This window comes from Podarcis pityusensis (genome assembly GCF_964106645.2).
Source record: "Podarcis pityusensis genome assembly, chromosome: 1".
NCBI lineage: Eukaryota > Metazoa > Chordata > Lepidosauria > Squamata > Lacertidae > Podarcis > Podarcis pityusensis.
Genome location: NC_138028.1, coordinates 129,709,679 through 129,724,602, shown reverse-complemented (window position 1 = coordinate 129,724,602; position 14,924 = coordinate 129,709,679). Strand labels below are relative to the sequence as shown.

Here is a 14,924-nt window from a genome sequence, read left to right as displayed (position 1 = left end):
CCTCTATGTGACATCCTTTTATATATTTGAACATGGCTATCATATCACCCCTTAACCTCCTCTTCTCCAGGCTAAACATGCCCAGCTCCCTTAGCCGGTCCTCATAAGGCATCGTTTCCAGGCCTTTGACCATTTTGGTTGCCCTCCTCTGGACACGTTCCACTTTGTCAGTGTCCTTCTTGAACTGTGGTGCCCAGAACTGGACACAGTACTCCAGGTGAGGTCTGACCAGAGCAGAATACAGTGGCACTATTACTTCCCTTGATCTAGATGCTATACTCCTATTGATGCAGCCCATCAACAGGCTCCCCCGTCTGGTGGTTAACCCCTCTTCAGACTCACTCCTCTCCGAGTGGGTGGAGTCAATCTTTCATAGTCCAATGCCTAAGCCAAAACCTTCTCACATGCTGTAATCAATAAAGTTGTGGCCTTTTCTTGCCCATTAACCTTATACACTGTGTCCACGTGTCTTTATTCCCCCAAGCAGGGATCGGGTCCTCAAATCACAAATCGGCCTTCCATGCCTGCCGATTGCAAAGCACTGAACCACCTAGCCACTTAAATCCTTCCTGTTATCTAGCAATGTTTAATGCTTCTAAATACCTGGCAGTGTCCTTCTACATACAGTGGTACCTCGCAAGACGAATGCCTCGCAAGACGAAAAACTCGCAAGACGAAAGAGTTTTTTGTTTTTTGAGTTGCTTCGCAAGACGAATTTCCCTATGGGCTTGCTTTGCAAGACGAAAATGTCTTGCGAGTTTGTTTCCTTTTTCTTAAAACCGCTAATATCGTTAAAACTGTGCTTCGCAAGACGAAAAATTCGCAAGACGAAAAAACTCGCAGAACGAATTAATTTCGTCTTGCGAGGCACCACTGTACAAGGTACCGGATGACTCTACTACTGAGCTCTGGCCGCTTGTCTATAATTTCACTGTGGGAAGAATGCGGGTTTCCTTTCTAAACACTAGCGGTCATCAAAGGTCATTTCACTTTGTGCTGAACTTCCATTAGACAACCTCGGAAATTAAGCAGACTTAAGCCAGGATTATTTGGGAAATTGTTCTTTTAAATAGACAGTGAACTGAGTATACAATATGTATTTCAATAGGTGACAATCCTCACCAACACTATGTTAAATCCCAGGCACAGACAACAGTACAGTGGTACCTCAGGTTACATGCGCTTCAGGTTACATACGCTTCAGGTTCCAGACTCCGCTAACCCAGAAACAGAGCTTCAGGTTAAGAACTTTGCTTCAGGATAAGAACAGAAATTGTGCTCTGGCGGTGCGGCGGCAGCAGGAAGCCCCATTAGCTAAAGTGGTGCTTCAGGTTAAGAACAGTTTCAGGTTAAGAACGGACTTCCGGAACAAATTAAGTACTTAACCCGAGGTACCACTGTAGTGTTGTTAGAGAAAACATGAAAATGGGTCACAGTCAGGTTTTTTTTGTTGTGGTTTGTTGTTGTTTTTTAAAAAAAGTTTACTATCTACAGTAGTACTTTACACTGAAATGAAATAGCCAGTGAAGTTTTGTTGTTGTTTTTTTAAAAATATTACTATCTACAGTAGTACTTAACATAATCACTGGCTATTTCATTTCAGTGTAATAAAAAAGGAAGTTCCCTTTACATTTCAAGCTGGAATTATATGTTTTTTAGAAGTTATTATATTATATACCAGTTTCGGTGACTTTTTAGGACTCAGGTATGTCGTTATCGGACCTTGCACAACCCCCATGCAAACTGGCCGGACCCCGAAACCAGCAATACAGAAGATCTCCCAGCTCATCTTGCTTCCAAAAGCAGGGATTTTGGCCGCATTAGGAGCACAGTGGCAGGGAAGGAAGTTCAAATGACCTTGCTCCTATTGGCCCTGCAATCTAAGAGATGGCGCTGTGGTCTAAACCACTGAGCCTCTTGGGCTTGCTGATCAGAAGGTCAGCGGTTCGAATCTCTACAACGGGGTGAGCTCCGGTTGCTCTGTCCCAACTCCTGCCAACCTAGCAGCTCGAAAGCACGCCAGTGCTAGTCGATAAATAGGTACCACTCCGTCGGGAAGGAAAACGGCATTTCCATGCGCTCTGGCTTCCATTGCGCCAGAAGTGGCTTAGTCATGCTGGCCCCACGCCCTGGAAAAGCTGTCTGTGGACAAACTCCAACTCCCTCGGCCTGAAAGCAAGACGGGTGCCGCAACCCCATACAGTGGTGCCTCGCAAGACGAAAAGAATCCGTTCCGCGAGTCTCTTCGTCTTGCGGTTTTTTCGTCTTCCGAAGCAAGCTCATTAGCGGTTTAGCGGATTAGCGCTATTAGCGGCTTAGCGGGCTTAGCGGATCAGCTGATAAGCGGCTTAGTGGCTTAACGGATCAGCTGTTAAGCGGCTTAGTGGATCAGCTGATAAGCGGCTTAGTGGCTTAACGGATCAGCTGTTAAGCGGCTTAGCGGATCAGCTGATAAGCGGCTTAGTGGCTTAACGGATCAGCTGTTAAGCGGCTTAGCGGATCAGCTGATAAGCGGCTTAGCGATCAGCTGTTAAGCGGCTTATCGGATCAGCTGATAAGCGGCTTAGCGGCTTGGGAAAAGGGGGGGGGAACCCGCAGGAACTCGCAAGACATTTTCGTCTTGCGAAGCAAGCCCATAGGAAATTTGTTTTGCGAAGCACCTCCAAAACGGAAAACCCTTTCGTCTAGCGGGTTTTCCGTCTTGCGAGGCATTCGTCTTGCGGGGCACCACTGTAGTTGCGTTTGACTGGACTTAACCATACAGGGGTCCTTTACCTTTTCTTTTACCTAAGAGATCTCCACAGAGAGACCAAGTCACTGTCACTCTCCACGGCCTGCCCTATAAAAACGACACATGAGAGCCAGCAAAAACGACGTCCTGCAAAGATGAATTCCAAGTGCCGATCATAACACCATTCTTTATGCAGACAATGGCATCCTGACTGGCTGGCTGGCCATTGCCAGACAGAAGAAACGAAGGCTCTGTCGAAGGCTGACCGATGCCCTCACCCTTCCAGTATATTCTTCTATCACTGTGCCATTGAGAGAGTGCTCACTTATGGCTTATGTGTGTGGTACGGAAGCTGTACTACCCAGGACAGGATGGGGTTGTGCAGGGTTGTTAAGGCAGCAGAGAGCATTGTTGGCTGCCCACTCTCCACCTTAGAGCAGATTTATGCCACAAGGTGCCATAGGAAGGCACTGGACATAGTAAAAGATCCATCGCATCCTGGTCACTGTCTCTTCGAGCTCTTGCCGTCGGGACGGAGATACAGGACGATGAAGACAAGAACGGGCCGTCTTAAGAACAGCTCCTTCTCCAGAGCGATCTCGGCCCTGAATGGGAAGCCCAGACTTTGAAAGTCATCTAATCTCCCTTGCTGTATTATACTGTATTGATTAATTAGTGTTTTTATGGAGCAGTCAAGTAATTTCGTTGTCCCCGAAGGGGGCAATGACAATAAAGATATTATTATTATTATTATTATTATTATTATTATTATTATGTTACTGATCATTGGAATTGCTTGGAAATGAAGTATTTTTCTGCAGGCGAAGCCACAGTGGTGCCACCTAAAAAAATAGACTGACACACTGTGCTCCTATCAACCTTCCCTAAAGGACCTTTAAAAATAAATAAATTTGTGTGTACTTTGAAGAAACCCTGGTAATTTACAGAAGGTTGGGCTGCTGATAAACTATCTTAAACTATAAGATGATGATGATGATGATGATGATTTGCACGATAAATAATAAATAATAATAATAAATAATATAATAAAATAATAAAATAATAAATAATAATAAGATTATTGTTATTGTTATTGTTATTGTTATTAATTTATTTATACCCCGCCCATCTGGCTGAGTTTCCCCAGCCACTCTGGGCGGCTCCCAATCAAATGTTAAAAACAGTACAGCATTAAATATTATGCTGCAAAAGAGATCAGCTTTGTTGATAAAAGTCTTGAGAGGCCTCTTCTACCTGCTTCTGAAATCCCCTGGAGCACAGAAATCATTTCCCAGCGCTATTTCACTGAGGCTGCATAAGCACCATGCGTCAAAAGCACATTTAAAGCTTATTTTCTTCCCAAAAAGATTCCCAGGGACTATAGTTTGCTAACTCTGTGAGGGGTAAACTATAATTCCCATGGTTTTCTTGGGGGGGGGCACAGTGATGCCCCCCACAAACAAAAAGACCGACACAGAGAGCAGAGGGTGAATCTGGCATGGAGGAAGGGGAGAGGGAAGGAAAGCTGAGGTTCGGCCCTAACTCCTTTCTGAAACAGCAGTTTCAAATCATGCAAATGTGCACATGCACACCAGTCATGTCCTTTTTTTCCTCCAAGCATACACACTTTCCTAAGCATTCCTCCTCTTAGTACCCACCTCGGCCCAGTATACCTGAAGGAACGTCTCCACCCCCATCATTCAGCCCGGACACTGAGGTCCAGCGCCGAGGGCCTTCTGGCAGTTCCCTCATGGCGAGAAGCAAAGCTACAGGGAACCAGGCAGAGGGCCTTCTCGGTAGTGGCGCCCGCCCTGTGGAACGCCCTCCCATCAGATGTCAAAGCGATAAACAACTACCTGACATTCAGAAGACATCTGAAGGCAGCCCTGTTCAGGGAATTTTTTAATGTGTGGCATTTTAGTGTATTTTTGGTCTCTGTGGAAGCCGCCCAGAGTGGCTGGGGAAACCCAGCCAGATGGGCGGGGTACAAATAATAAATTATTATTATCATTATTATTATTATTACTTACAAAGCTTTCCCACTCTCCCCCGCCTTCCAAAACCCACAACAGGCTTCTTCCTTAACGTTAATCGGCTGTGCAAAGGGGCTGCTTAAAACTATGTTGCCATGCTATGTTGCCATGTAGAGGAAGTCAAGCCCGCGGCTGTTCAAAAGGGCATCAAAAAAGCACGTGAACCTCAGCTTGCTTGCCAATTGGCACAGATCTGGCAATTCCCCCTCTTTCCCGCCATGGCAGTCGCCATACCTGTAGAGCTGTTTCCTCTTGGGCCCCTTGCCGCTGGCACCAGGAGTTGTTTGTTCTTGGTCCAGGCACAGCCAAGCGCTGAAAGCAAAGGCAGAACCCGGCCACTTGTGAATAGGTGGGACGGCGATGCCCGCCATGCTGTGGGAGAGGTCGAAATATTGCAAGGCGCTATCCAGGCCCTGCTTCCGAGCCATCGTCAGAATTGCGCGCATCACCGGGACAACGTAAGGGTGCGTCTGTTTGGGATCCTTAGTCCTCAGCAGCCGAATGAGCTGGTGGAGTTCTTCGGAGCTCATCGACTGGCTCCCCAGAGAGCCCAAGAGGACGATCAGGTTCTCGGCGCAGGCTCCGTGGAGCAGGGTGTGTTGGCCGAGGGTCTCCACGATGCGGATGACCATGTTCGTATTGACACAGACAGCCCGGCTCTGCCGGTTGATGCAGCAAATTCGCTTCAGCAAGCTTGAGATGAAGACCTGGAGATCGTGCGACTCGAGCTCTGGGAGCCACTGAATCAACAACAACAAGGGCTGGACGTTGCTTATGCCCAGCAGCCCAACAGACGCGTGCTCACCTTCAACGGCCTTTGTGGAAAGGAAACGGAATGGTTACCAGAAGCTAACGGGAACAGCGGCAACAGCAGCAACAGGAGAGTTTGTGGCACCTGAAAGACCTGCAGATTTTTGTGTGGCTTAAGGCTGCCACTGACTTTCATGGAGGCCACGAGCGAATGGCACTAGACAAGAGCTTATGCTAACATAAAGCCAGCGTCTCTTTCACGTGCCACAAAGATTTCTGCTGAAACAGAGTAACTTGGGCTCTAGAAATTATTGGATAGTAATTTATTTGCAACTTAAGGCTCATTTCCACAACATACCGTATTTTTCGCTCTATAAGACGCACCAGACCACAAGACGCACCTAGTTTTTGGAGGAGGAAAACAAGAAAAAAATATTCTGAATCTCAGAAGCCAGAACAGCAAGAGGGATCGCTGCGCAGCGAAAGCATTGATCCCTCTTGCTGTTCTGGCTTCTGGGATAGCTGTGCAGCCTGCATTCGCTCCATAAGACGCACACACATTTCCCCTTACTTTTTAGGAGGGAAAAAGTGAGTCTTATAGAGCAAAAAATACGGTATATGTGAGCATGTATTCCAGAGAGACAGAAAGAAAGAGAGAGAGAGAGAGAGAGAGAGAAAATATTAAGTATAAATGAAATCAAAAGGCTCTGGGGTATTTCTGCAGCCGTCTGTATATACGATAAAAAACAAGAATTGATCACCATTTCCTTTTGTGTGCATTTTGACTTTGCAAAAAAACACCATGAACCTAACACTGCCTTGTTTTCTCTACACTCACATGTGTATATGCATGTGTGTAGCAAGTGTGTGGCAAATGGTTTCAAGCACAGGACAAAATGGACTTTAGGTCATAAAAAGCTTATGGTACAGTAAATCTGTTAGGCTCTGCCACCAAGAATCTTCCGTTGTTTTGGCTGCAACCGACTATTTTAGAAATTTCCATAACAAGCAGATGTCTCACCATATTCAAAAGTTCTTCAAGCAGTTCCCGTGACGGCTGACCCATAGATTTTAGGACCTCAAATATATGGGCATAACCGATCCGCTCCTTAAACACCTCCTAAGGGGGTAAAATTAATATTGCATATAAGCAGCATACTGTTCGCAAAGATATGGACATTTCTTTAAGCTGAAGATCAACCTACCAAACAATAGAAATTACAAGGTAACTGTATGCTCCCCCCCAAAAAAATCTGCAGCAAAACAAGCCACAATATCTAGGTAGCAACCCCCGGTATGAAAACCAAGAGCAATGATTTGATGTTCCACAATCCTCAAATATAATTCAGCCTACATAGTGAACCAACAGCCTTCTCCTCCGTGAAATGCACAGTTGCACAAGTGGTTCGATCCACCACTAAATGCTGGCTGAGGCTGGGCCTACAGGTGCACCAGAAAAAGGCAAGAATTTGAACTGAATCCCTTGTGACTACAGGTGAGCGACGCTACTTCGAAAAGCTGTGAAAACAACAGAAATCCCTGCAAAGAGAACACACCAATATTGGGGAGAGATGTTCTAACCAAGCCCCCTTTTGCCTCTGCGATGGTGTTTCAACTGTATAGAGTTTTTAAGGTAGGGGGGCATTTAAAAAATGTGATTTCTCTCTTCCACCACCTGCCCACCCACCACCTGAAGGGATGCAGCCAATTCTAGTCCTCTTAGCATGCTACCAACGCATTCTGCTAAAGGTGCAGGATCAGGCCTGAGCGGGACAGCCTCTGTGGCATACAACACATTATTATTATTAGTAGTAGTAGTATTATTATTATTATAATACAGTCGTACCTTGGATCCCAAAAGCCTTGCAAGTCAACAAATTTTGGCTCCCGAACTCCGCAAACCTGGAAATGAGTGTTCTGGTTTGCAAACGTTCTTTGGAACCCAAACGTCCGACAGGGCTTCCGCGACTTCCGACTGGCCGCAGGAGCTTCCTGCAGCCAATGAGAAGCCACGCTTTGATTCCCGAACATTTTGGAAGTCGAACGGACTCCGGTTGACTTCCGAGGTACGACTGTACTGCCCTACACCCGGAGGTATCAAAATATAAACATAAATCAAAATATGAAAGCAAAAAATATATATAATCAAAATAAAAACAACATTCACTTGTCAGGGATGTGAAATATAGCCGGCTGCACTCTCTGTGATCCTTTCCAGTCAAATAATCACTGCCCTAAAAAGAACTGTCAATATAATGACAGAGAAAGCTTGGGATTGCGGTTGAATCCTGACAAGACAGAAGTACTGTTTTTGGGGGACAGGGGGCGGGCTGGTGTGGGGGACTCCCTGGTCCTGAATGGGGTAACTGTGCCCCTGAAGGACCAGGTGCGCAGCCTGGGAGTCATTTTGGACTCACAGCTGTCCATGGAGGCACAGGTCAATTCTGTGTCCAGGGCAGCTGTTTACCAGCTCCACCTGGTACGCAGGCTGAGACCCTACATGCCCGCGGACTGTCTCGCCAGAGTGGTGCATGCTCTGGTTATCTCTCGCTTGGACTATTGCAATGCGCTCTATGTGGGGCTACCTTTGAAGGTAACTCAGAAACTACAACTAATCCAGAATGCGGCAGCTAGACTGGTGACTGGGAGTGGCTGCCGGGACCACATAACACCGGTCTTGAAAGACCTACACTGGCTCCCAGTATGTTTCCAAGCACAATTCAAAGTGCTGGTGTTGACCTTTAAAGCCCTAAACGACCTCGGCCCAGTATACCTGAAGGAGCGTCTCCACCCCCATCGTTCTGCCTGGACGCTGAGGTCCAGCGCCGAGGGCCTTCTGGCGGTTCCCTCATTGCGAGAAGCAAAGCTACAGGGAGCCAGGCAGAGGGCCTTCTCGGTAGTGGCGCCCGCCCTGTGGAACGCCCTCCCATCAGATGTCAAAGAGATAAACAACTACCTGATATTCAGAAGACATCTTAAGGCAGCCCTGTTCAGGGAAGTTTTTAATGTGTGACATCTTAGTTTATTTTTGGTCTTTGTGGAAACCGCCCAGAGTGGCTGGGGAAACCCAGCCAGATGGGTGGGGTACAAATAATAAATTATTAATATTATTATTATTATTGGGGCGGCAACTGCTCCGAGGAAGTTTTGCTTACCTTAGCAGCGGGAGATTTGTGCATCACAGCTGTAAGGGCTCGGATGGCTGATACCGCCAAGCTGTCTAGCTGTCCCTGAAATACCTACGAGCAGCAAAAAGACACAAGGCGTTACGGACAGTCGAGTCAACCACTGGCACCTTGGAGGCCAACAGCCCACCCCGTTCTTTCGTGTTAGCGTGAACAAACAATTTCATTCGCATGCTTCCTAATCATCTCCCCAACGCCCCCCTGCGCCCCAAAACCCCCTCAAAGGCATGGATTTTATGACACCACAACCTACAAGAGAGAGGACGCGAGAGAAGGGTAGGCAGATATCTCAAGAGAAAGGAGAAGGAGGAAAGAAGGATTCACACATACCCAGGAAGACGGTTGGACTGACATTTTCTCCATGCTTTTAATGGACAATCTCAAGAGGGAGGAATGAACAAGGCTAGCCTATGCATATCTAGCCAGCTTCCTGGCCATGCGGGTAATCAATAGTTAGTCTCAGTCCATGCTCCAGCACATGACATCTTCTTAAACAGATTCTTAATTGCGCCTGCATAGTTTCACGATAATTCGATAATTTGTTAACCCCATGGTGCTTTCCATGCAAGGGGCATCACTAGTCTCTCGTCTCGAAAGAGTCACAATGCTTTTTTGTTCTGTCAAATTGGGGGGGGGGGGCTATTTTTTTCTGTTTGAGAAACTAGAAATATTTTGTCACCCAAATCCGCTTGTGAATCTGCACAGTAAGACTGTGTGTATAAAGGGCATTTCATCTGGAGTGCACAAATACAAACAGGAGTTTTTAAAAATAAAAATAAACAAAGGTTGTTAGCTGAATTAGCTCTTAGGCAGTGATCACCATGCTGACTTATTAGCAGATTAATTTAGACAGAACAGGGGTTCAGGCAAGTGTCTTGTTTTCACCTGTTTCAGTCGTTCTGCACAAGAACCTATCTGTTATCAAAGCTCCTACCATTTCTAAAGAAGTCATGAGGTAAGATCTGGCATTTTGCATTCTCTCATGATGGAAAACATTTTAAAAAATTAAGCCACCAATTGCTCCCCACCTCCCAAATTCAGTCTGTCCATTGTACCGTGAACAATGATTGGTTTTATTTTTATTTCATTTCATCATTATTTTTTGCAACAGAATCAAGACATCACATCCAATTGCACAGATCTGACAAAACCCCAAAAGCCCAAATACACCACAGCGCTTAGAAAGATGAATGGACGAGGGTGGGGGAAGAAAAGAAAGAAAGAAAGAAAGAAAGAAAGAAAGAAAGAAAGAAAGAAAGGCAGAACTAAAATAAAACGAAATCACCAAGTTGGTAGTTTTGAAACTGGAGTTCTATTCCTGGACTTCACCTTCCTCAGTTTAAAAAATAAAACGCGACAAATATTGTACGTATCAAATGCTTTGACGTTTTTGCTGGTCTAATAACGGCACCACCTTAATGCGGATTTTGGGTATGCTTAAGCCTTGAAGCACCGTTAAACCTAGCTTGTGTTTTTTGGTTAGTTAAGATAAACTAAATCTTAGGGACAAGGAAGGTGTTTCAGAGGTGAAGTTCAGGAAAGGTCTCGTTCAACCGATTGCCACTGCGCCTCAGCTTCAACTCAAAGATACCTGTTCCTGATTCATTTCTGTCAGTAATTTGTTGGCAAGGTCTTTCTCAGTCTTGTCTGCCACCTGACTGTTAGCATTTAAAAACAGCTGTTAAAAACGGGAGATAAGAATAAATGGGAACAGGCGTGTTAAACAGTCAATCTGCAGGCCCGAGACAATAAAGGCTGGAGCAAACATCTCACTAACCAGAAAGTTAACACAATGGCTGTAACAAATAAAGGGCCCCTTTTTTCCAGAAGGAAATAACTAGGATTGGGGGATATTTTTCCTCCTTTCCAGATGGCGTCTCAAGAAATGCAAAATATGGAGATAGGAAACAGTCACTGTCCACAGAAACATAGGAGGAGAATGCCAAGATCTGGCAATTCTGACCTCCTCCAAACCACACCTCTCAAAGCATGGTGTTGATAATAGAATTGTGGGGGTGCATTATGTATTGCTTCGACGGGCCTCTTGAATGCATTTGGCCCATGCAAATATAACACCCTGATCTTTTAAATCACGCGGGTGGCGCTGTGGGTTAAACCACAGAGCCTAGGACTTGCTGATCAGAAGGTCGGTGGTTCGAAACCCCGCGGCGGGGTGAGCTCCCGTTGCTCGGTCCCTGCTCCTGCCAACCTAGGAGTTCGAAAGCATGTCAAAGTGCAAGTAGATAAATAGGTACCGCTCCAGCGGGAAGGTAAACGGCGTTTCCGTGCGCTGCTCTGGTTCGCCAGAAGCGGCTTAGTCATGCTGGTCACATGAAGCTGTACGCCGGCTCCCTCAGCCAATAGAGCAAGATGAGCGCCGCAACCCCAGAGTCGGCCACGACTGGACCTAATGGTCAGGGGTCCCTTTACCTTTACCTTTACTAAACTGGTTCACTCTTAACCAGAATTTGCATGTGCACTTTGAACCGTATTTTCAAACCCTAGTCTAGAGAGGAACCAGGTTACTTGGTTACCTTATTTCCTTGGGATGTAATAAGGCAAAAGATAAGGGACCCCATGAGGATTAAGTTCAGTCAAAGGAAATTATGGGGTGCGGCACTCATCTCACTTTCAGATCAAGGGAGCCGGATTTGTCCACAGACAGCTTTCCGGGTCATGTGGCCAGCAGGACTAAATCGCTCCTGGAACACCGTGATGGAAACCACAGGGCACAGAAATGCCATTTACCTTCCCGCCGCAGCAGTACCTAATTATCTACTTGCACTGGTGTGCTTTCGAACTGCTAGGTTGGCAGGAGCTGGGACAGAGCAACGGGAGTTCACCCCGTCGCGGGGATTTGAACCGCCGACCTTTTGATCAGCAAGCCTAAGAGGCTCAGTGGTTTAGACCACAGCGCTACCCGCATCCCTCACACCTTGGGGTGTATGAGGTATTGAAAGAGTAGTGCCTCTATGGTGGGGGGCATGTTGTGCTCCTTCTGTGGAAGTTTTTCCAGCTTTGGTCCCCACCCTGCACTCAGCTCTCACCTGTGGTTTCTAGAAGCTGTCAGCACATGACAGCAGCCGCACCCAGGAAACGGCTTCAACTAGCCAGCTAAACCAAGTGAAGGCAGCCGATGGGTCTAGCAGGTGGGCTAGTCAACCTGGGAAGGGAGCCCACCGAGAAGGAAAACTTGGATCCTAAACCTCAGCTGCCTTGCGGGATATCTTCGGGAGAAGGACCCAGGGGTCAGCAAACTTTTTCAGCAGGCGGCCGGTCCACTGTCCCTCAGACCTTGTGGGGGGCTGGATTATATTTTGGAAAAAAATATTAACGAATTCCTATGCCCCACAAATAACCCAGAGATGCATTTTAAATAAAAGCACACATTCTACTCATGTAAAAACACCAGGCAGGCCCACATCAGCGAGGCAGAGAGGTGGGTCTTATCTGGGCTTCCCAGGACCTCCATATACGCTGCCCAGGCTTGCACCCCAAGGAGGTCACTTTGGTGCTGCTAATGTAGTGGTTTGACTTCACCCCTGCACGTGCGAACTCCATTGTAGTTACTGTATTTTTTGCTTTATAGGATGCACTTTTTCCCCTCCAAAAATTGAGGGGAAATGTGTGCGCGTCCTATGGAGTGAATGCAGGCTCCTTGGCTTCAGCGATAGCAACGCTAAGCCTCCGTAGCACAGAGGGAGCGCTCCCTCCGCGCTCTGGAGGCTTTGAATTGCTTTCGCTGAATCCTGGAGAGCGAGAGGCATCGGTGCGCACCGACCCCTCTCACTCTCCAGGCTTCAGGGATAGCCACGCACAGCCCCTCCAGCAGGGAGAGGCTGCACAGGGCTATGGCTTCTTTTGCCCTGCGCAGCCTCTCCCGGAAGGGAGAGGTTGCGTGGGGCTAAAGAGGAAGCTAAAACAGCGAGCGGGATCCATCCTGCCCGCTGCCTTGGCTTGTGCCATAGCCCCGCGCAACCCCTCCGGAAGGGAGAGGTTGCGCAGCCTGTACGCTGCTCTTTGGGGCTGGGAGGGGGGAAAAAAGATTTTTTTTTCTTGATTCCCCCCCCCCCTAAAAACTAGGTGCGCCCTATGATCCGGTGCACCCTATGGAGCGAAAAATACAGTATTTCCTTATGCTTATTTCATTTATACAGTGGTACCTCGGGTTACATACGCTTCAGGTTACATACGCTTCAGGTTACAGACTCCACTAACCCAGAACCTCGGGTTAAGAACTTTGCTTCAGGATGAGAACAGAAATCGCGCTCTGGCGGCGCAGAAGCAGCAGGAGGCCCCACTAGCTAAAGTGGTGCTTCTGGTTAAGAACAGTTTCAGGTTAAGAACGGACCTCCGGAACGAATTAAGTACGTAACCAGAGGTACCACCGTATTCCGCTTTTCCTCCAAGCTGCTCAAGGGCCGTATACATGGACACCTCCCCAATTCTATCTTCACAAAAACCCAGGTTGTTGAGGGAGGTTGTGCTGAAGAGTCAGGGTGTGACCCCAAGGTCACCCAGTGAAATCTTCATAGCCAAGTGGGAACTTGAACTTGAGTATCCCAAGTCCTGACATACTCTAACCATCAGTAACCCAAAAAAAGAAGTAAAAGCCATTTTTTAAAAAATAAAAAGTCTGACCATTACGCCACACTGTCTCTAGCATCACACTGACTCTCTAGTTAAGGCCAGGGTGGGGGTCAGGGGGAGGATGGAAGGATGGAGAAAATCTGTACCCAATACGCGAAGGCTTGGGGGAGAGGGAACACTTTTATCCTGATGGTGTGATCCCACTCTCTTAAATCGCAACTGAAATCTGGAGAGTTAGGTCTCCCTAGCCAAGCTGGGAGAGCCACCATATAAAAAGGTTTGCCGCCCTATACATCACAATGAAGACCAGTACAGTGGTACCTCGGGTTACACACGCTTCAGGTTACACACGCTTCAGGTTACATATGCTTCAGGTTACACACTCTGCTAACCCAGCAATAGTGCTTCAGGTTAAGAACTTTGCTTCAGGATAAGAACAGAAATTGGGCTCCAGTGGCGTGGCGGCAGCAGGAGGCCCCATTAGCTAAAGTGGTGCTTCAGGTTAAGAACAGTTTCAGGTTAAGAACGGACCTCCGGAACGAATTAAGTACTTAACCTGAGGTACCACTTTACCATTTTTGCTGTTGTTGCTACATTTGTATCCTGACTCCATAATGGAACTTGGGGTGGCATACATAGGCTTTTCGGGCAGACACTGACCACACCTAGACCTGCTTAGCATATGTTGGGCATAGCTGTTCTTATTTTACCAGTAAGCTGCCTTGAGACCCTGCCCAGGGAAAAAGTCAGGGTATAAATGTAACAATAGTAATTAATAATAATAATAACAATGATGACGATGTTAGCCATTATAGATTGTTCAAGTTGCCCAACACATACTCACACATGCCATGCCCATCGCTCAACCACCCATGAATGCCCAACATAACCCTAAAAAATGCTCTCAAGGATGAGGGGCGCTATTCAGAATGTAATCCAATGCACTGCGTGGGGATGAATCATGAAGAGAAAAATCGGGAAAAACCCAAGAAGCACTAATAATAATAATAATAATAATAATAATAATAATAATAATAATTTATTATTTATACCCCGCCCATCTGGCTGAGTTTCCCCAGCCACTCTGGAAGGCTCCCAATCAAGTATTAAAAACAGTACAGCATTAAATATTAAAAAATTTCCCTGAACAGGGCTGCCTTCAGATGTCTTTTAAAGATAGGATAGCTGCTTATTTCCTTCACATCTGAAGGGAGGGCGTTCCACAGGGTGGGCGCCACCACCGAGAAGGCCCTTGGCGCTGGATCTCAGTGTCCAGGCTGAACGATGGGGGTGGAGACTCCTTGGATAGGAAACTTCCACAGAGTCAGATCACTGGTCCATCAAACACAGTACAGTGATACCTCTGGTTACATACGCTTCAGGTTACAGACTCCGCTAACCCAGAAATATTACCTCGGGTTAAGAACTTTACTTCAGGATAAGAACACAAATCATGCTCCAGCGGCGCAGCAGCAGCAGGAGGCCCCATTAGCTAAAGTGGTGCTTCAGGTTAAGAACAGTTTCAGGTTAAGAACAGACCTCCAGAACGAATTAAGTTCTTAAACCAAGGTACCACTGTAGTGGCTAGAAATGTGTGCTGCAGTTCATCAGCTCAGCCAAGTCGGATGAGCTGGA

General features: G+C 46.8%; 1 protein-coding gene and 1 long non-coding RNA gene across 5 annotated transcripts in view; one reads left to right on the top strand and one right to left on the bottom strand.

The window, feature by feature from the left end:
- Positions 1-14,924, top strand: part of LOC308484931 — a 211,789-nt gene that overhangs the window by 97,942 nt on the left and 98,923 nt on the right. The window lies entirely within an intron of this gene.
- NBEAL1 (neurobeachin like 1) overlaps positions 1-14,924 on the bottom strand; it is a 163,562-nt gene that overhangs the window by 91,375 nt on the left and 57,263 nt on the right. For 3 of the 4 annotated variants that reach the window (XR_013989070.1, XM_081015097.1, XM_081015096.1), the window contains exons 11-14: positions 10,291-10,377; positions 8,670-8,753; positions 6,536-6,634; positions 4,999-5,579 (exon numbers count right to left, since the gene is read on the bottom strand). Coding sequence is in view for 3 of the 4 variants with exons in the window: in XM_081015097.1 (XP_080871223.1) it covers positions 4,999-5,579; positions 6,536-6,634; positions 8,670-8,753; positions 10,291-10,377 (851 nt within the window). In the remaining variant the exon portion in view is untranslated. The remainder of the gene's footprint in view (positions 1-4,998; positions 5,580-6,535; positions 6,635-8,669; positions 8,754-10,290; positions 10,378-14,924) is intronic. The other variant, XM_081015098.1, reaches the window with a different exon arrangement.